General features: G+C 38.2%; 1 protein-coding gene across 4 annotated transcripts in view; it reads right to left on the minus strand.

Annotated features, from left to right (window-relative positions):
- LOC131370165 (NACHT, LRR and PYD domains-containing protein 12-like) overlaps positions 1 to 22,470 on the minus strand; it is a 41,026-nt gene extending 18,556 nt beyond the window's left edge. The window contains exons 1-8 of one of the 4 annotated variants that reach the window (XM_058417326.1): positions 22,324 to 22,470; positions 18,726 to 18,839; positions 16,858 to 16,974; positions 15,623 to 15,739; positions 14,480 to 14,530; positions 12,456 to 14,246; positions 5,569 to 5,763; positions 3,764 to 3,937 (exon numbers count right to left, since the gene is read on the minus strand). In XM_058417326.1, the coding sequence (XP_058273309.1) occupies positions 3,764 to 3,937; positions 5,569 to 5,763; positions 12,456 to 14,246; positions 14,480 to 14,530; positions 15,623 to 15,739; positions 16,858 to 16,974; positions 18,726 to 18,778 (2,498 nt within the window). In that variant the 5' untranslated portion in view covers positions 18,779 to 18,839; positions 22,324 to 22,470. Of the gene's footprint in view, positions 1 to 3,763; positions 3,938 to 5,568; positions 5,764 to 12,455; positions 14,247 to 14,479; positions 14,531 to 15,622; positions 15,740 to 16,857; positions 16,975 to 18,725; positions 18,843 to 18,994; positions 19,591 to 22,323 lie in introns of those variants that run through there. The other 3 variants (XM_058417325.1, XM_058417329.1, XM_058417327.1) reach the window with 3 other exon arrangements.
- Positions 22,471 to 22,771: the final 301 nt, after the last annotated feature.

Consider the following 22,771-nt stretch of genomic DNA (forward strand, 5'->3'; position numbering starts at 1 on the left):
CTTATTTCTAGTTAATTAGTTATTTTTATTTTTTATTATTATTTTTCATTTTCCCCTCCTTTTTCTCTGTTTTCTTCTTTTGTAAAGCTGCTTTGAGACAATGTTCATTGTAAAAGGCGCTATACAAAATAAACTGAATCGAATTGAATTTGTTTAATTACTATCACTTGCATTGTCTGAACTGCTACGCCCAGGGGTAAGCCACAAAATTTGGACCAGCTCACACAGCAGAACCAGCACAAGGTAACATAAGGTAATGTAACACAAAGCCCTGTCTTCTACTTGACATTCTCTGGTAATGTCAGTGTTGATATTAGTGTGATTGCCAATTAAGATAAACACAGCAGCGCTATTTAGAACGTATGTATTTGTTGTAGTGTCGCGAGTCAGGTTTAATGTTAAGTTGTGGAAGCATTAAGTAGTGAACTAAACTAATAAATCATATTAAACTGCTCCAATGGCGCTGTATCCAGTGGCTGACCCTGCGCTCTGACCCCAACCACCAAGGATGGGATATGCGAAGAAAGAATTTTGCTGTGCTGTAATGTATATGTTACAAATACGGACTATTTCTTTTTTCTTTTTCTACATCAAAGTAGGCCTAGAAAATGGCAAGCACTGTACATAAACACATCTACTACATAAAGTGAGTAGGACTAGACTGCAGTATTACATTTTGTGCATTAGGTAAATTTTTTCCTTTTTTCAGTAAATCATGGTGTATAGACAACTATGTTCGGACAGTGCCTTCATGCACAGTTGAAGAAGCTGCAGTGTTGGACAGCATTTTGAACATGCTCATTACAGATATGCGCCCACTGTCCATGGTGGAGGACATTGGATTTTGCAATATGATTCCTGCTTTTAATCCAAAGTACAACATTCCATCAAGAACCTACTTCACAAGTATGATGGAGAAAAAATATGACAAAATCCAAGAGAAACGGAAGAATGCTCTCAAGGAGACTGACAGTGTTGCCCTTACAGCAGACATTTAGACAAGTGTGGCCACATAAGCTTAACTCAGGGTGACATGCCACTTTTTGGGGGATGATTGGGAAATGAAGTCCCTCACCCTTACAGCAATACTGTACCTCTGGAACACAGCTGTAAACATTGCCGAGTGGCTTGAGCAGGTTACTGCCAAATTTCACATTCCCTTTGAAAAGGTGAAGGCAGTTGTCCATGACAATGGGGCCAATGTAGTGGTGGCAACAAAATTTTTGAAAGAGAAGCCTGGGTGGGCTTCTGTGAGATGTGCAGGGCACACCCTGAATTTGATTTTGCAGACCACACTTAAAAACAACAAAACAATCAGTAGTTGTGTGGGTGCTGCCAGATGTCTCGTTGAACACTTTAAGAAGAGTGAACTGGCTTGTGCCAAACTTGAACAAAAACAGCAACAAATGGGAGCGCCACAACTAATGCTCATACAAGATGTGAGTACTCAATGGAACAGCACCTGAAACAGCATGCTGTCCAGGCTCAGTGTGCAAAGATGGCCCATGACTGCAGCTTTTTTTGATCCTGAAGGCAATCCAAGAGGAAAACACCACTACTTGGATCTAAAGCCAGAACAGTGGAGCCTCAGTGAGTAGCTGACTCAAATCCTTTAGCCATTTGAAGGAGCCACAGCATTTCTGAGTGGGGAAAAGTGTTACACTCCCTGCTCTTCCACAGCTGGTACAAAACCTCAAGAAGTCAGTAAACAATTCATCAATTGAAACTGCTACAGTAAAGACATTACAGACAGATGTGGTCCAACAGATCACAGAAAGGTGCAAGGACCTGTTTGTATTTTCACCTGAAGATCCTAACACTATCCTGCTGGCTGCTGCATTGGATCCCACAATCCCAGTTCAGGAAACTCAAGGTCTTGCCTGCCGATGAAATGTTTAAAGTTCAGAGCACAATTCAGACCATTGGACTGACCTTAAAAAAAGAAAGCAAGGCAGTTTAATGCAAAATAGATGGAAGACACCACCAGCCTAATGGAAAAGGACCCATCAACACATACCAAGGATGGATCATTCCACAGCACTCTGGGATAATCATCAGAGCCCAACTCTAGTGATGAAGAGGATGAGCATGAACAGAACAAGGTGGTACAGAGGGAAGTCTTACAGTACTTTGGAGAACATCCTCTCTCCAAGAAAGATAATCCACTGTCATGGTGGATCAAGGCAGCACGATATCCAACCTTGGCAAATCTGCCAAAAGTAGTTTCTGAATATCCCAGCCACATCCACACCCTCAGAACGTTTATTCTCAGCTGCTGGGAAAATTGCATCTATGTGTTGGGCAAGCCTCAGTGCTGAACACTTGGATATAAAAGTGCTTTGTTTTAGCATACCTGTCTTTTCTGTCATCCATTACACAATAGTATTATTGTTTAAAAATGCAAATGTCTATTTTATCCGATTACTCGATTAATCACTGCAATATTTGGTAGAATACTTGACTCCAAAAATAATCGATAACTGCAGCCCTACTTTATCAACAGCTTTTTCAAGCATGAATTCATTCTTATACAATTCTTCATGAAAACTAACACCTTCTTCTTGAAATATCAGAAGACTCTGACAACAAGACCTCGGCTTCTATGTAAGGCATGAATAAACCTTTTCTGTCCATTACAGCTGCACCATTAATAATATTTTAACAGAGATCATGATTTTTGCCTCCCACAGTTAATTAAACATAATCATATGCAATACTGATGTATTAGCAGTAGAAATCATCAGTCTGGTGAAGCTGTAAATTGTTCATTCTTCTTATGGACTGAGTTTACAGATGATAAACCAAATCACAAGTGACCATCACAAGTAATTTTTCACCTCGACTGACCGATCACACTCTCTTTGGAAGTTCACTACTGACCAATCAGTGTTGTGTTTTCAAACACGATTTGAAATACAGTCTCACAGAAGTTCATGGCTTCATGTGAACAGCACAGCAGCAGCAGATTCCCGTATTAAAGCAAACAATCATTCAGTCACTCGAAAGAAAAAGAAGATCCTGGGAAGCTTCTATAAAGCTACTGAACAAACCTTACAAAGTCCATCTAACAATCAGGAACTAGTGTAGCTTGGGAGCTGCAGGCCTACCTACAGTCATGTAACCTTGGTAGAATGTTCTATAACACCGTTCTCCAGAGAAGAGAGTGTGCACAGAATTGAGACAGAGCTGCAACATACTGTAAAAAGTTCAGTTCTCTCTCGTCTAACACTGACAAACATATTCTGTTAGGAGAAGTGAAGGAGAGCTGCATTTTAGCAGGAAAGTACATATCTGTCTATCACAACCTGAGGGACACTGAGTAACACACCCAAACATTCACTGACAGAATAAACACTAGTTCAGCTTTAAGAACAAAACAAATGCAGTTTTTGAAAGCTCCTGTTGTTAGCTCATGCTGGTTGTCAAATATCAAATTTTCTTTTTAAACTGTTGACCTACAGAATTTTCTTCTACACCATTTCCATGTCAAGCATCTTTTATCCCATGCAGCTCATGCAGTACATTTAGTTTGTGTCTCAGCTGCAGTTTGTGTGATTAGTTACAGTGTTTTAGTAAATTTCACAGTAATTTCAGAGACATTGCAGTCACAGCAGAGTCTGTGGAAAATCATCAGTGTGCAGTGAAAAGAAACAATCTTCCTCCTCAGGACATTGATGATGAACCTAAAACGTCTGCTCCAGTCTCACTATTAGAGCATGTGTCTTACTGAGGAACAGGTCATGTGTCAGAGAGGTGATCTTACCCCAGTATCTCCAGTTTACAGTGAGGATCCTCCAGTGCAGCAGAGAGACTCTCCACTCCTGAGTCTCCTAGATTATTCTCAGACAAATCCAGTACTATCAGGTGTGAGAGGTTTGATCTCAGAGCTGAAGTCAGAGCAGCACAGCCTTCACCTGAGACTCCACAATCCCACAACCTGTAGAGAGACACAATGACACACTCTTCATCAACAGATTATCTTGGTTTAAGACTTACTTTAAAGATGATGTGTTTGTAAATGATTTCATTATTCTGAATGACATGAGGATTTATTCTAATTAAGAGAGACACAAGACACTCTTCATTAACAGATTTTTAACACTGAGCAAAAAAGTGTCAGATTGTAAACAGTTAGTGGGCCTGGGTAAAATGGGGGCACAGGTTTGAAAAGAAACTCAAAAGTCAGCAGTCACTCAAAAGAACTTAAATGACTGCAAAAAGTGGACAATTAATTACAAGTCTATGGATCTAACTATCATTTGCCAATTGTTTGTGTATCTCACACAGAGACACAGACACACACAGCCACAACTCTAAGGGATCAAAAAATGAAACACTATTGGTTGCATAAACTAGGCAAAAGAAATTTACAGATATTTGTATTACTATGTTTTACTGGTGCTTTGGCAATTAAAGCCAATTTCAGTGAAACACTAGCTACTGTACACTTACCCAACATTTTCTAAATCATACATTATGCAAATTTCCCAATCAATAATGACACAACATAAACAAAACAGGGTTGTTCTGCCTAGTGTGCATGGACTACACCAGGAAGTGTGTAATGTGCAGACACTGCCTTCCATGTGTCATAAGCAGACCATGAGGTCTGTTTAATTTAACTGTTAACATTTGCAGGTCTATCATTTCAAACATAGCATTTCTTATATAAACATACATTTTCTTATAGTTTATGAAGTTAAATCACAAAGGAAAATGTAACCAATGATATTAGGACAAAACGTTTAAAAAAAACCAGAGAAATCACAAAAATTGTTTTATATTCTGAGATTTATTTTCACTATTGGGAAAACCATTATAACTCTCTGATTATTATTTGGTTTGGTGATATTTAAAATAATTTTATTCAAGTGAAGAAATAGTCAGAATGGATCACTGCTCCATCATATATTTATTAAATAAATTCATTCACACATTAATCTAGAGTGAAAGCCTTTCCACTGATAAAAGTAAAGCAGGCCTATTCTAATTCATGTGATTAAAGATGACGTGTAAATACACAGCCATCCTTTGGATCAGTGTTTTTATTGGAGTTGCAAATGACTTTTTTTAGCATTGCCCCATGCACAGCATGCTTCAGTGTTAACAGAAACTGAAACAAATTTCATCTTATTATATCCTCTGACTACTGTGTAAGAGTTTCAGGGGGAAAGACATGGTGTAGCGTCTGTTTCAGAGAAGATAAACTCAACTGAACTAGTCTAATACATGGCTACACACCATACAGAAAATGTTACTAAGCAACATCACTCAGTGTAGCTTCTTAACGCAGCAGCTCCTAGAGAGTGAGAACTGGGTTTATGAATAATGGTAACATTATAATTATAAGCTTATTTGTGTGGGCCAGGACTCCAAATGGGTGGGCCCAGGCCCCTGTAGTTATTTAGAATTATTTTTATTAAGTTGAGCTGCAAAAGTATTGCTGGCTTTAAGATTAATGAGACGGGTTGTGCAGAAACTTTTCTCTCATTTACTCATTTAGTTATTTATTTGTATATAACTACTGCTTTTATTGAGTTATTGTGACTCTCAGAGAGATGATCTTACCCCAGTGTCTCCACTTTACAGTGAGGATTCTCCAGTACAGCAGAGAGACTCTTCACTCCTGAGTCTCCTAGCTTATTCCTGGACAGATCCAGTGTTTTCACAGTCAGATGCAGTTCTCTCAGATTGGAGGTTTCTGATCTGAGTGCTGAGTCCAGAGCTGACCAACTTTTCACTCCAAGTGAATCACAGCTGATACTGAAGGAAATAAAATAAAACATAATGAACTCACACTAGTGCAAATGATCAAACACATTCTCAAAGCTTTCACTGAACCTTCTCATTCTCATAAATGCTGAAAGTACAAACACCAGTTAGACAATATGATTAAAGGGACACTGCAGACAACATCTAAAACTGAACCATCGATACATCTGTTGTAAACATCCTCAGGGCCTTTTCTTCCTGTAAGTGGTATAAGTGTTAGTTTAAGGCCCCTGGACCTCCAGGAGACACCATGAGTTTAATATCATTTGGTGATATATCTGGTGTGTAAAAACACAAAAAGAAAATATAGCTGCAAGCAGCAATGATGGGCCCTCGCACTATGGACCATCACTACATGGTGCCATCGCCGCCCAGGCGCACCAGACACAGTGAGCACAGTGGGTACATGCATTAAAAGGGGAAATACCAAAAGGACAAGAGTGACAATTTGGGTCTAATGAAAGTGATCACAGCAAAGTCCACTGATGGCAACAAAAACACTAACTCTCCGTCTAAACTATATAAGGGCAAAAGTGACAGTTTGGGTGTAATGAAACAGATCATAGCAATGTCCAGTGATGTGAAAAGGGACAATGACTCTCCCTCTAAACTATATTTCTGTATCAGTTTATATACAGAGAGAGAGAGTCACCCAGGAAAAAATGCCTACTTTTTCTTTTCTTGAAGTCTATATATACATTTTTGGTTGACTCTGTATATATAAATTGTGAACATGAAGCCATATTTAAAAAAATAAAAATGAAGTGGAAAGATCCTCTAGTGGACAGAGTCTAGTACTGCAGGAGTCAGGCCAAAACCATGTCCAGTCAATGCACTGATAAATGTAAAAATTTGTTGTGAGCCGTTTGAGCATCACAAAATCATGAAACTAAGCAGAATTACTCACAACCAGTTGTTCTTTCTATGTACATTTTTTTTTAAACATTAGGGCTTTCCACTGTTAAGATATAAGAACATTAATTTTTTTCTATTATGTCCTGACAATAGCAACATCATTCAAAATATCACACATTCCTTCACAGTTTCACATCAGCCATGTCCTGACATTATTCTGACTGATTCTCAACCAAATCAGGTGAAAGGAAGGGAAAACATTCGAGATTTCTTAAAGTGACACACTTCCTGCTGCCAGTTGGTGGCGCTATGACTGACACTGACAGTAGTCATGTCTGTGTGATCAGCTTTCTTCTCTTAACATAAACTTGAGTTTTGATGAACATCACACAATAGACACCAAAGTTATTAGCCACTTCCTGTTTCCTTTTATTCGTCATAAGTTTGAGGGCTCCTCACGGCTGAACCGTTTGAGATATCAGAAATCCCTCATCAACTTTAGATCCTCAATGTCTTCAGATCATATTGGACCCTGTTTGGTCAAAATCATACAAATCCCCTAGGAGGAGTATATCAAATTCCACTGGGTGCGTTTTTCAAACATCCCAAAATAACTGACTTCCTGTTAAGCAGATCCCATGACTGGTGGATGAACATCATTTAGCTCAATGAGATCTAAATGTTTACCAGCTCTCATGCATATACGTGCAAGTGAATATGAGCTGTGCAGCTATATTTCAGACAAAGTTCCAGGGGGCGCTGTGACAGCCCTGTGCCACGCCCGGGGACGAGCCACACTGGACTTTCTTATAAACATGTACACTCTCTATGGGAAATATTTTGGAACATTAGGCCTTTCCACTCATAAGATATGAGAAGATTAATTTTCTTCTATTATGTTCTCATGTAAATCGTCGCCATAGTAACACGATTCAAGGTATCAAAAATTCCTTCACCGTTTGACATCAGCCATGTCCCGATATTATCCTGACTGATTTTGAACCAAATCAGGTGAAAGTAAGGGACAAAATATTAGAGATTTCAAAAAGTGACACACTTCCTGCTGTCAGTTGGTGGCGCTATGACCGACACTCACAGTTGTCATATCAGTGTGATCAGCTTTCAGTGCTTAACATAATCCTAAGGTTTCATGTAGATCACTTAATGTACACTGAAGTTATTAGCCACTTCCTGTTTCGTTTTATTCGCCATAAGTTTAAGGGCTTCTCACGGCTGAACCGTTTGAGATCAAAAATCCCTCATCAACTTACATTATCAGTGTCTTGAGATCATATTAGCCTGGGTTTGGTGGCGGTTATAATAATGTCTTGAGATCATATTAGCCTGGGTTTGGTGGCGGTTGTATCAATGTCTTGAGATCATATTAGCCTGGGTTTGGTGGCGGTTATAATAATGTCTTGAGATCACATTAGCCTGGGTTTGGTGGCGGTTGTATAAATGTCTTGAGATCATATTAGCCTGGGTTTGGTGGCGGTTATAATAATGTCTTGAGATCATATTAGCCTGGGTTTGGTGGCGGTTGTATAAATGTCTTGAGATCATATTAGCCTGGGTTTGGTGGCGGTTATAATAATGTCTTGAGATCATATTAGCCTGGGTTTGGTGGCGGTTATAATAATGTCTTGAGATCATATTAGCCTGGGTTTGGTGGCGGTTGTATAAATGTCTTGAGATCATATTAGCCTGGGTTTGGTGGCGGTTATAATAATGTCTTGAGATCATATTAGCCTGGGTTTGGTGGCGGTTGTATCAATGTCTTGAGATCATATTAGCCTGGGTTTGGTGGCGGTTGTATAAATGTCTTGAGATCATATTAGCCTGGGTTTGGTGGCGGTTATAATAATGTCTTGAGATCATATTAGCCTGGGTTTGGTGGCGGTTGTATAAATGTCTTGAGATCATATTAGCCTGGGTTTGGTGGCGGTTGTATCAGTGTCTTGAGATCATATTAGCCTGGGTTTGGTGGCGGTTATAATAATGTCTTGAGATCATATTAGCCTGGGTTTGGTGGCGGTTGTATCAATTCCCTAGGAGGAGTATTTCAAATTCCATTGGGTGCGTTTTGCAAACAACTCAAAATAACTCACTTCCTGTGGATTAGACTTAATGACATGCAGTGTGAAAGTTGTTCAGTTCAATGAGATCTAAGTGTTTCCCAAGTTGTACGTGGATACGTGTAAGTGTGTATCAGCTATGCAGCAAGATTTTCCAGGGGGCGCTGTAACGGGTGTGTGCCACGCCCAGGGCCGAACCACAGTGACGTCCTAATGGCCGCAGATTTCAACCTGTCTGCTGATTTTCAAGAGTTTTTGAGCATGTTAAGGGGTCCAAAATACCCCGAAAGGTTGAAAAAAATAAAAAATAAAAATAAATATAAAATTCTAAAGAAAACAATAGGGCTTCCGCACCTACGGTGCAAGGCCTTTGGCCTTGCTCCTTCGGTGCTCGGGCCCTAAAAAACACAGAACACCAGTTAAATAATTAATATTAATTAGATTTAGTAATTGTGCTCACTTTCTTGCTTCCACATGCTGATGTCATTAAAATGTGGAATGAGAACATTAATAAGGTTTTCACTCCTACAGCCTAAACTACCTTAAGGGCCATATGAAGTGCAATCAGTTCTGAGGAATAAACAGATAAGAAATCAGATGTTCTTTTACCTATTTTAATGTCCATCTCTGGGATGACTGCTGCAGCTGTATTCCCAGATTCAGGATCTTTTGAACCAGCAGTATATATATGAGTACAATAATGATACTCTTGATCTAAATACTGTCTCACCAATAAATCTTTCGTAGTCTTTCTTTGATGGTTATTTATTTCTTCCAGTAAGAACAGATCAACCATTGGTATTGGGAATAACCAAGGAGGTACAGCTGATATTGCCACTGTTGGACTAATTTTATAATCAGAAATTCCCATTCTTTTTGCCTCTTTTTTAGTATCCCATCTGAAACTGGCTACATGTGAATATTCATATTCCCAGCAGTTCTTAATAACATTTTTACAGGGTAAATGTTTTTGTATTGTCTTTTTTTGTACTTATTGTTTTTTGCACTGTGTTGTCATTGCTTTGTTTGCACCTAGCTGCACACTTTGCACTTTATGTGGCTTGGACAAACTTCGGTCCTAGCTCTGTGTTGTTTTTGTGATTGATCTTTATGTTGTATGTTTCTGTAGCACCAGGTCCTGGAGAAACGGTGTTTCATTTCACTCTGTACTGCATCAGCTATATGTGGTTGAAATGACAATAAAGCTTCTTGAATCTTGAATCTTGATGTGTCCTTTCATTGATACTCAGTAAACTATTTCAGTTATTGCCACCTAACTACCAAAGGCATTTCTCCATCTTCACCTGTAACACTGCTACTGGTGAAGTTCTGAAAGGCCCACCGCAAATTCTTACAGCCTGTGATTGTATTCTTTCAATCTTTTTAATCTGCAATGCTGATGTGAAAGAATAAACAATGCTGCCATAATCTATTGTAGATCTTATTAGAGCACTATTTCATCACTGAAAGACTGTCCATTTTCTCATTATTTCTAACATATTTTAGTCTTTTAACATCCGGTACTGATGCCCCAGACATATTTCTTTTTCTATCCTCTGTAATGATTCCTCTCACCCATTTCCTTTCTTTCATTATTGTACACACTACTTTTTTACTCATTAAAAATTTTAGACCAGCTAAACTTATTTGCTGTATATTTTTTCAACCTTAGTGCTTTCTTTTTTACCTACTGCTTCCTTCAGTGCCTTGTTACTTTGATTGGGTTTAGTGTATTCATTGATTCACTCAGAAATTTCATCATTACCTTATGATTTTCCTTACTTCCCTTAACTTGTTCTTGTCAGTATCTAATTCAAATGTTTTACTTCCAGCTTTCTTCCTTTTCGTATTTTGCACTACTGTCCAGTTACTATTTCTACCACCTTCAAAAACCCACCAAACAACCCTATTTCCATTTCCAAATTGCTCCCAGAAGCAGCACCATTGTCTTTCATCTCAGTCACACCCCAGTGTTGGCCACCACCGGCCAACCTTTTTTTTTATACTTCCGGTCATGACCAGTGGACTACTGGATTCTAGTAGTAAGCTTTCTGATTGTAGATTAACTCTAGATGGTCTTTCTGTTTCATCTTGATCAGCAGTAAAAGATCTTGGTGTGATTATTGACTCCAGTCTTTCATGTGAAGCTCAAGTAGATAATAGCACTATGGTAGCCTTTCTTTCACCTCAGAAATATTGCAAAGATAAGAAATATGTCACTTCATGAAGCAGAAACAGTAGTTCATGCTTTTCTTACCTCTAGGTTGGATTATTGTAATGCCTTACTGTCTGGATATTCCAGTAGGAGAATAAACAAGCTCCAGTAGTCCAGAACACATTGTTCCTGACTGCTTCTTTTCTCCAGACCTGCCTGATCCATCCTGATGCTCTACTTCTGGTTGGAGTCTGCTGGTGAGGATGAACCCTGATATATTCATAATATATCTCGGCAAGCTCTGACGGTGGCCCTGGGCTAACCATGTGATACCGATTTTTTAAGACCTCATCTTATGACCGTGATGTCCTAGAAATTTTTTTTTTGTTTTGATAAACATGTGCTGAACACAGACACTTCATGATAGTTTCTTCTTCTGTAATTTAGATATAATAAACTCACCAAACCACCAGTGAACATGTCGATCACCATTTCTGTTTCTGCTGACGTCTTTTGTTTACCTATAGATAACACCTTTCTTCTGTATAAATATGAATTTCAAAGAGTTTTGCTCTCTGTCTGTGTTTCTTTGGCAAAAAGCTACCCTGATATCAGAAGAGGTAGCGGTAGCAGCATGGCTCAGGCTTCTTCTCTATGTGAACATGAAAATTCTAACAAACCCACAAAGAACACATGGAGATATATGACACTGCTGTGTGATGACTGCTGATGAACATTAGATGGCTTTGGTAGGAAGGTGTTAATTGAACTAGTGTTAATTGATATTATGCTGATTCATAAGTTGCTAAAAATCTCAAGGTTACACAACACTTGACTATATACAGAACATTAAGGACGTTCTTTATAATTCCCCTCTCCGGCATTTAGAATGATTTATAATTCCACTCTCCTGTGTTTATAATGGTTTATAGGTTAAGCCTGTTATATTCTTTGTTAGCTCACTAATTTTACTGAGAGTTAGCTATTGTGCTGAGAAGAAATGTGTGCAGTAAAGATTCTGACTGAAGCTTCGCTGATCTTCTTGTAGCCTTCACCTTTCTGGTGTAAAGAAATTATTTTCTTGTGACATTTCTATTCCACGTGGTGCCATTGCTAACAGCATGAAATGGGAAGGGGTTTTCTTTAAGTAACACCCTTTTATAGTCAGCTGTCTGCTGGACACCTGTGTAATGAATAATTAGACTCACCTGTGGTTGAATTCTTGTTAAAATAGACATTTGTAGTCTAAAATTTAGCTTTGCTCCAGAGACTTTCAGTGGGGTGTACTCACTTTTGCATCACCCTAAATTGAGTAAAACTGAAAATCTTGTTCTCTAAGTTATTTTATTAACCTTACTGTCATGTTATAAGTTAAACAGATATTATATAAAACTTAGTCTTGTCAACATTTTAAAGATTATTTTTGTGTTCATTGAGATACTGCTTAAAAATGTTACTTTTCAAAGGGGGTGTACTCATTTACACTGAGCACTGAACATATTTACAAAACATCCCAAACTCCATATTATTCAGAGTGTTTTCAGTTTCTCTCTTTCTAACACTGTAACAGTAGAACAGTTATATTCAGGTTTACTTACATTGCTTTTCTGGATGCTGCAATCACAGGCATCATCTTCAGAACAACAGTTTCTGTTATCTTATCTGTACTGAAATATTTACTCAGGTCAAATTCTTCCAGCTCCTGTGCTGAGGTCAGTAACACAAACACCAGAGCAGACCACTGTGAAGAAGAGAGGTCACTTTGTTTTCCAGATTTCAGGTAGAGTTGGATTTCCTCCACTAGAGAATCATCACCCAGTTCATTCAGACAGTGGAACAGATTGATGGATTTCTCTGTAGGAAGATCTTCACTGATCTTCTTCTTAATGTACTGAACTGTTTCCTCTATGGTCTGGGAGCTACTTCCTGTCTGTGTTACTAAAGCATGTAAGAGTTTCTGATTGGACTCCAGTGAGAGACCCAGAAGAAAGCGAAGGAAAAGATCCAGATGTCCAGTCTGACATTCTAAAGTCTGATCTATAGCACTCTTGTGTACATCTGAGATTCTGATTATAAGTAATTTATTCAGCCATTTAAAGCCCCAATACTGCTCAAGGACATTTCTCTTCTCCTTCATGAAGGTCAGGTGCACATACAGAGCTGCGAGATGCTCCTGAATGCTCAGATGAACAAAGCAGTACACTTTACTCTGGTGAAGCCCAAACTCCTCTCTGAAGATCTGTGTACACACACCTGAGTACACTGCTGCTTCTCTCACATCAATGCCACACTCTCTCAGGTCTTCCTCATAGAAGATCAGGTTCCCTTTCTTCAGCTGCTGAAAAGCCAGTTGTCCCAGTTTAAGAAGCATTTCTTCATCACTCTCCTGCTTCTTGGAGTATTTTTCTCTTATGATGTTTGTCTGAATGATGAGGAAGTGTGTGTACATTTGAGTCAGAGTCTTGGGGATCTCTCCACTCTCTGCTTCACCCAACATTCTCTCTAGAACAGTGGCTGAAATCCAGCAGAAGACTGGGATGTGGCACATGATGTAGAGACTTCTTAATGACTTCAGGTGTGTGATGATGTTATTGGCCAGGCTCTGGTCACTGATTCTCTTCCTGAAGTACTCCTCCTTCTGTGGGTCATTGAACCCTCGTACCTCTGTGACTCGATGCACACACTCAGAGGGGATTTGATCAGCTGCTGCTGGTCGGGAGGTGATCCAGATGAGAGCAGAGGGAAGCAGATTCCCTTTGATCAGGTTTATCAGCAGCTCCTGCACTGATGCTGATTCAGTTACATCACACACTCTCACTGTGTTCTGGAAATCTAGAGGAAAACGACACTCGTCCAATCCGTCAAAAATGAACAGAACCTTTTCCAAACTGGACATTTCTGTTTCTTTAGTTTCCTTAAAACAGACATGAAGAAGCTCCATCAGACTCAGTTTCTGGTCCTTCATCAAATTCAGCTCTCTGAAAGGAAGTGGAAATATGAGGTGGACGTCCTGATTGGCTTTCCCTTCAGCCCAGTCCAGAATGAACTTCTGCACAGAGACTGTTTTTCCGATGCCAGCGACTCCCTTTGTCAGCACAGATCTGATGGGTTTGTCTTGTTCAGATAAAGGCTTAAAGATGTCATTACATTTGATTGGTGTTTCCTCTGTTGTTGTTCTCCTGGACGCTGCCTCCATCTGTCTCACCTCATGTTCATTATTGACTTCTCCACTGTCTCCCTCTGTGATGTAGAGCTCTGTGTAGATCTCATTCAGGAGTGTTTGGGTTCCCAGGTTTATCATCACTCCATTCAAACACTGAAACTTCTTCATCAGATTTAATCTGAACCTTTTCTGGACTTCATTTACAGCAGCAGATTCTGGGTGGTTCCTGTGATATGGTGAAGCAGGAAGATGTGGTGAGACATGGGCTTCAATTATTAGACTTTAAGATCACTTTTTTCTGACTGGTTACCACAGATAGTTCTTTATGATGTTCTCACTATGTGTTTGTCTTCATCTACTGTATGTTTTCTATAATCTAATGACTCTGTAGTTAATAACAGCAGAGAGGTTTATAACACCAGTGTGTCAGTGTCACAGTCATGTTGGTTTGGATCTTACCCTGTATCTGTGATGACCACTTCTGTTCTGTCTCCTGCCTTCTGTAGAACACTGTGAACAAAAAATGTAGTTGATCAGTTACATCAATTTAACACTATAGTCTAACCTTCAGCCATAACTTTACACACTACTAAAAACAAAACATGACAGACACAAGAAAAAACACAGAATAGAATAGAATAGAATAGAATAGAATAGAATAGAATAGAATAGAATAGAATAGAATAGAATAGAATAGATCTTTATTGTAATCATTTTAGACCAACATTTAGCAGCTCACAAGAATTGGCACTTTAAATAGAATGTAAATAGAAATAGGCATAAGTATGATACAAATGAAATAAACACAAAAGAAACATAGTGATGTAATATATACAACAATGTGCAAACAAGTAATGTAGTGCAAATAAGCAATGTAGTCTATGTGTAATGTGTGTTGGGGTGTTTCATTCTGGTCCTATTTTCATTCTAGTTATTCTAGGTTTATTTCTATATAGCTGTTAAGAATGTCACTCAATACATCATTTTGAATTAACAGGTAATGTGTTCTAAACAGATAAAAAAAAACAGACACAGTGCAGAAATCTTGGGTACTCTGGGGCTATGAGGCAGCAATATCATTTATTTATAAAAAAAAAAATATACATTTCTTTCAGTCTGCAGTCTTTCTGTATGACTTCTGCTGCTATTGACGGTATAGCATTGTCTTTAAAGGGGTACTCCAGACAAAATCTAAAATCTAAAATCTAAAATTTACCCACTATTATAAACATCCATGCTCACATCTTACAGTGATCACACAGCAGCTCTGTAGATTTACTGAGTGAATTCTGATGTAAGTCCAAAAGATTCTTGCAGTACTTACATACAGCAGCCCAAAAAAGTATTTAGACACTTTAACGACACAAATGTTTGAACTTTCAGCCAAGTGGCATTTATTTGAAACATGCCACAAGCACACTTTTCAGGAAAAATATTTCTTTATTTTATTATTAAATTTTCATTTTTAGACACTTAACAGTGGCTTTATTAAAGGTCAGTCATATAATTTAAGTATTTTGTTTGCCATCCTGTTTATCTAGTTAAATTTGCCTTTATGCCTTTGTGACTTTAGCAGTGACATTAACAGTGAGGAGATATTACCTGTGTAGAAATGAGGAGTCTCCATCTTTAAAAGCAAGAGGCTGAAGCATAGACTCATCACTCTTCATGGGGATACAGCTGGGTGGTGGTGATTCTGATCTCTTTTGCTGGAGTTTACTGCAAAACATTATACACAGTCATTTAGTGATTTATATAAACTTAAATATTAAATTTTGAAATGTAATAATTACTTAATTTTACTTACAATGAACAGAATCTGACTGTCAGCTTTTGAATAATAGTCATTAATATGATTTCATATTTACTCATTAAGTGAATTACACAACCACTACATAAAAATGGCAATTTGTAGCATTGGTGTTTCCCTTTACCGGAACTAAGAGGCTCAAAACACTGTTCCAGAATGACAGAATCTAATTAATGTATTTGATAATGGTAAAAAAAAAGGTAATTTATGAAAAGTGCATAAACACACATGTACTAATGTGTGTGTAAAAACCTGGTTAGTAAGAGACACAGTTCACATAACAAATGATCTCTTTGTTTAGAATCTGACCAAATAATGTATTGAGAAGCATATTTAGGAATCAGACTGACATTATTTGACATGTTATCTATATATTATTAAGATAGACCAACGAGAGCATCCTGAGCAGCTGCATCAATGCCTGGTTTGGGAATTGCATTGTCTTGGATTGCAGGACCCTGCAGCAGATAATGAGGACAGCTGAGAAGATCATCTAAGTCTCTCTTTCCTCTATCTTGGACATTTACACCACACGCTGCATCCACAAATCAACAGCACTGTGGAGGACCCCACACACACACTCTTCACCCACCTGCCATGTGTAACAGCTTCTTTCCTCAAGGCAGACTACTTAATATCCAGAATTGCACTGAACTGAACTGACACACACACATACTCATATTTAATATACATCTATGTTTACAGCACCACTTTTTGCAGTACTGCCAAAATTCCTTGTATTTTTTTCCACATCACTATTACTGTTACAAAAGCTTTTTGACTTTGAATTAGCACTGAAGAGTACTATTTGGCCAGACTAACACTTTCAAATGGAACTCTGGAAGACATATATGGCTTGGTATCTTGTCAGTGGCTAAATGATTCTAAGCAATAGTCTACCCTGCAGTGACTGAACATACAGAGACCCCAAAAGTATTGTAGAATTTTGATTGTCATCCTGTTTATCTAGTTAAATTTCCATTTAAGTGTGACTTTATCAGTGACATTAACAGTGAGGAGATGTTACCTGTCTAGAAGTGAGGAGTCTCCATCTTTAAACTCCAGAGGATGAAGTATAGACTCATCACTCTTCATGGAGATACAGCTGGGTGCTGGTGATTCTGATCTCTCTCCCTGGAGTTTACTGTACAACATTATACACAGTGCTTTACTCATTTATATACACTCTTTACTGTTTTTAACTCACTTGTTAATATAAAGAGGAAGTAATTTTACTCAAAATGACTAATATTTTCATTAATATTAGATTTTATTATTAGATATTAGATTTTCATTAATACACAGTATCTCACAAAAGTGAATACACCCCTCAAGTTTTTGTAAATATTTTATTATATCTTTTCATGTGACAACACTGAAGAAATGACCCTCTGCTCTCAAAATAACTCAACACACAGCCATTAATGTCTAAACCTTTGACAACAAAAGTGACAAACCCCATAAGTGGAAATGTCCAAATTGGGCTCAATTAGCCATTTACTCTCCCCGGTGTCATGTGACTCGTTAGTGTTACAAGGTCTCAGGTGTGAATGGGGAGCAGGTGTGTTAAATTTGGTGTTATCACACTCTCACACTCTCTCATACTGGTCACTGGAAGTTCAAAGAACTCTCTGAGGATCTGAAAAAAAGAATAGTTGCTCTACATAAAGATGGCCTAGGCTATAAGAAGATTGCCGAGACCCTGAAACTGAGCTGCAGCACGGTGGGCAAGACCATACAGCGGTTTTACAGGACAGGTTCCACTCAGAACAGGCCTCACCATGGTCCACCAAAGAAGTTGAGTGCACGTGCTCAGTGTCATATCCGGAGGTCGTCTTTGGGAGATAGATGTATGAGTGCTGCCAGCATTGCTGCAGAGGTTGAAGGGGTGGGGGGTCAGCCGGTCAGTGCTCAGACCATACGCTGCACGCTGCATCAAATTGGTCTGCATGGCTGTTGTCCCAGAAGGAAGCCTCTACTAAAGATGATGCACAAGAAAGCCCGCATACAGTTTGCTGAAGACGAGCAGACTAAGGACATGGATTACTGGAACCATGTCCTGTGGTCCGATGACACCAAGATAAACTTATTTGGTTCAGATGGTGTCAAGCGTGTGTGGTGGCAACCAGGTGAGGAGTACAAAGACAAGTGTGTCTTGCCTACAGTCAAGCATGGTGGTGGGAGTGTCATGGTCTGGGCCTGCATGAGTGCTGCCGGCACTGAGGAGCTACAGTTCATTGAGGGAACCATGAATGCCAACATGTACTGTGACATACTGAAGCAGAGCACCATCCCCTCCCTTCAGAGACTGGGCCGCAGGGCAGTATTCCAACATAATAACGACCCCAAACACACCTCAAAGACCACCACTGCCTTGGTGATGGACTGGCCAAGCATGTCTCCAGACCTAAACCCTATTGAGCATCTGTGGGGCATCCTCAAATGGAAGGTGGGGGAGCACAAGGTCTCTAACATCCACCAGCTCTGTGATGTCATCATGGAGGAGTCTAAGAGGACTCCAGTGGCAACCTGTGAAGCTCTGGTGAACTCCATGCCCAAGAGGGTTAAGGCAGTGCTGGAAAATAATGGTGACCACACAAAATAGTGACACTTTGGGCCCAATTTGGACATTTCCACTTAGGGGTGTAGTCACTTTTGTTGCCAACGGTTTAGACATTAATGGCTGTGTGTTGAGTTATTTTGAGGGGACAGCAAATTTACACTGTTATACAGACTGTACACTCACTACTTTACATTGGAGCAGAGGGGCATTTCTTCAGTGTTGTCACATGAAAAGATATAAAAAAATATTTACAAAAATGTGAGAGGTGTACTCACTAAATAATATAAGCTATAAATATTTAATGACTAGAATACAAGGATGTTGTAGGTTACCAGTTGTTTGATGGTGGAGAAACATTATCTGTGTCCAGATCAGGAGTCTCCATCTCTGAATATTAGTAAAGTTTGTACAAACACACAGCTGAGTCCTGAAGAGTCTGATCTCTTCTGCTGGAATGGATCACACACAAACAAATAGATCTTAGAAAACACACAAACAATTGTGCGATTAAATTCATTTTTACATCTTTATCCTTATAGAAAAATGTTGCTCATTTAATTAAAAAAGGGTCTTTAAAAAAGTTGATAAAAAAGAGTAATACCCTCTGTGAGCAGTTTACATGCCTGTAACCCCACCTCCACCACGTATGCTGTGTGAATCACTGCCTGAAATCTGGCGCTGTAACATTTACATTGTTGAGTGATCGGCCTACACACATAGACTGACCTCTCACATTCTCATCATCCAAGCATTCATTCATTCATTCATTCATTCATTCATTTTCTTCTTAAGCATGATCAGGGTCACAGTGAATCTGGAGACAATACACACATGCACAGAAGTGACAATGTATTTTGTATCAGCGGCTGAAGTACTTCTGTTTTGTGATAGTTCTTAAAAGAGCATTGCTTCAGCTTTACAAATTATCTCGAGTACTTTGTTCAATAACACATGAAACAGATACAGCACTGTCTCGCACACAGTACATGGCTTCAACCAGCCTGTTAATTGCCCTTATCTGACCAACTGAATCAATTTATATCTGTGTTTTAAAGTAAAATCATCCTCTGTACCAAAACTGGAAAGGAATATTTGGGAAGAGATGCTCTCAAGAGTTTCTACTGCTGTTGGCTTGGGCTATTGTCTTAAAACATGGCTGGATTTGCTAATGAAAAATAACTGCTAAAAAACAAGCAATTTCTTATGTCTTACAGTGAGAGATTAAACACGTTACACTTTCATTTTGCTTGATTATCTATCAAGCAACTTAAAACTGAATATGTATACATTACAAATTCAGGTTCAGGTTCTGTTGACTCTGATTTCTTTCCATACAGTTTTAAAGTCTATAAACACACCGTAACTTCTGCATTCAGAGACTCTCTCCTGAAAGCACGGGTAATGTAGCAGCATGTATATTGTAGAGGCGCGGCTTTTAGATACTTAGCGGTAATAGCGCTGAAAGCGGAAAGCTTAGTGTTAAGCATTCACAGTTTAAGAATAGTACAAGCACAAAGTATGCAGCTGTACAGGTTTTGTTTGTTTCTTTTCTTTTTAGGGCACACACACACACACACACACACAAATATTTACCTGCGTAAAAGGGATAATAGCACCAGGTACAAAGTCATGAAAACAGCATCTGAATTAAATTAAGTAAATAACGAAATCAATAAATAACTAAATAAATAACTAACCTAATTTAAATAAGCCTAGGCTATAAAGAACAGACTAAGCTTACTAAGACTACAGCTTAAAGACAGAGATCACATTTCTGTGATTGCATTAGTATATGCCTCTTTGTCCATTTGTATGCAGGACCTGATACCATCGCTTGTCACCTTCAGTCTGTTTAAAACAACAACAACCTAACAGTTACAATATTAGGACCATAAAGACACAAACATCTGTTCAAAACTGACCCACTCAGTATCATCTTTTCCTGTTGATGGCTAGCTGACTGATTCACAACATGCACAAACATCTTTCGGTGGATCTAATACAAGACAAATAACTAATTAAACTTTATCACCTCTAACAATTTCCTTAAGGCTAGATTAACCTTGCTTTCAGAAAGAGGGGTTGGTTTAACTATATTCCACACAACAACATTTACAGTCCCACAAAAACACACTGTGTGTTCCACACTGAAAAAACTGTGTTCTGCAAACATTCTCAGAAACTGAAGACAGGAAACTGAAAGGCATATGTAGCTGATTAAAACCTGTTTTACAGATAAGGCTGTACCAGTACCCCACGCATCACTTATTTCTTACATCTGATTTTACGATATATCCTCATTCTTCTTGTATAAAGTCATAATGTTCCACTAAATGGAGTGAAGGCTGAGGGTGAGACTCTCACTTTCGGAAGGAGGAGTCATTGCAGGTGATGTGTTGTGTGGGAATGACTCTTTGAATCGGTTTCACACAAAACTATTCATACACCTGGTTAATAAATGAGGACCCATGTTCCAGATAACAGTCATTCTAGCTCAAATTTTAGCCAGATTTGGCCTGGAGATTTGGCCCAGATGCCCTAAGGTATCACTGCCCAAAAATTAGCCTTAAGTATATTTTCCAGCATCCTGCCCCAGAAATGCCAAAAACTCTCACCCTCTGCTTAACCTGTACACTGAGGAAACAGATTTAACTGTACCACAATTGAGCAATATTCACCACATTCCATTTAGTGTAGGTTTGATGTTGAAAAATCAAAATATATATATATATACATATATATATATATATATATATATATATATATAAATATATATATATATATAAAAGACATTAATGACAGAATAACCTAAAAGAAAATGTGGCTAAGCAGAACCCTGGAACTTACATAAGTAAAGTTAAAAGAGGATTCTGATCTAGTCATTTAGTGGTTGATCCTTACAAAAAAAACTAAATAGGATAATCCAGCAGCCAGTTCAGTACTGAACCTTTTATAGACTATTGGTGAATGCGTAAGTATATTTGTAAATTAAATCTACACCAAACAATACATTTTCTAATAATGATATACTAATCACATCTGATCAATGTTTGTAGCATTTAGACAAATAAAAGTACAAAGTATCTTGAGTTCCTCATTCAATAACACATGAAATATAGATACAGCACTGTCTAACACAAAGCCCATGGGCTGATAAATGTTTTAAATTAAAACCATGTTATTTACCAAAACTGAAAATAAATATTTGTTAAAAGTGAGAGCTGCTCTCATGAGTTTCTACTGCAGTTAGCTTGATTGTGCTGTTATCTTAAATCATGGCTGAATTTTCTGATGAAGCTATATTATCTCCTATAATATCAGATTATTAAAGAAGTTACACTGTCATTTAATTTGAGTTTCTATTGAGTGTCAATTAATTTGAGCACAAATAAATTAAAAATGAAAATGCCACTGTACTGCTCCTCTGACTAACACCATAAAATACGATTAATAAGTGAAGCCCCGTAGCCAGGATTGAGTTCTATTAGAGCCTGGCTCATTTATTCTTTGTGGATATCCCGGATGTTTACTTTAATTGCTCTGTATTTTTCTTTTCTTTTCTTTTTTCAGTTATTAAATTTGAAACTGCTTACATTTTTGCCAGAGTGAATTTGCTAGTTTTCCCCCAAACATTACAAATTCAGGTTCTGCTTGCTCCATAAAACACCTGTTTACAGCCTATATACACTTGGAAAGAGCAAAATGTAACGAGACATATTTTAAAAACACATTATGTTTGCTTCTCTTGAAGAATGAAGAGAAGAAACTGAAAGGTCTGTATAGTACATACACGACAAAACCTGTTTTACAGGTAAGGTTATACCTGTCCTTCACGCACCACAGATTTCCTACAGCTAATTTTACAGCTTAATTTAAAATATATCCACATTCGTCGTATATAAAGTGGTTTTTAATGAAGAGTTAACTCACCTTTAGTCAACGGTATTTGTTTTGTGACATAAATATCTCCATTTCGGCCTTAAGAAATTTTGTTCTGACGTTTTATAACGCTCCACAAAATGTAGTCGTAGCTGAGGGAGAAACACTTTCACTTTAGGAAGGAGGAGTCTTTGCAGGTAATGAGTCGTTCAGGAATGAGTCGAGTCTTTGAATCGGTTCTTTTGGTGAACGTTGGGAGCGTTCACTCCTGTAATTTACTTTGGCTGAAAATTCATCACTGTTATGTTTTCATGCTTTTCTACTGCATTAAATCACATGCAGTGCAGCAAACTAGCAGTAATTTATCCTCTCTGTAGTGCACTTACATAAGACAAAGATTATAATTCACAGCGAAAACAATCACCTTCAACTTATTTACATTAACGTCCTAGTTGATGTTCAAATTCCAGAGAAACTCTTGTTTACTAAGTTAAACTGT

This window comes from Hemibagrus wyckioides, linkage group LG19 (assembly GCF_019097595.1).
Source record: "Hemibagrus wyckioides isolate EC202008001 linkage group LG19, SWU_Hwy_1.0, whole genome shotgun sequence".
Taxonomy (NCBI): domain Eukaryota; kingdom Metazoa; phylum Chordata; class Actinopteri; order Siluriformes; family Bagridae; genus Hemibagrus; species Hemibagrus wyckioides.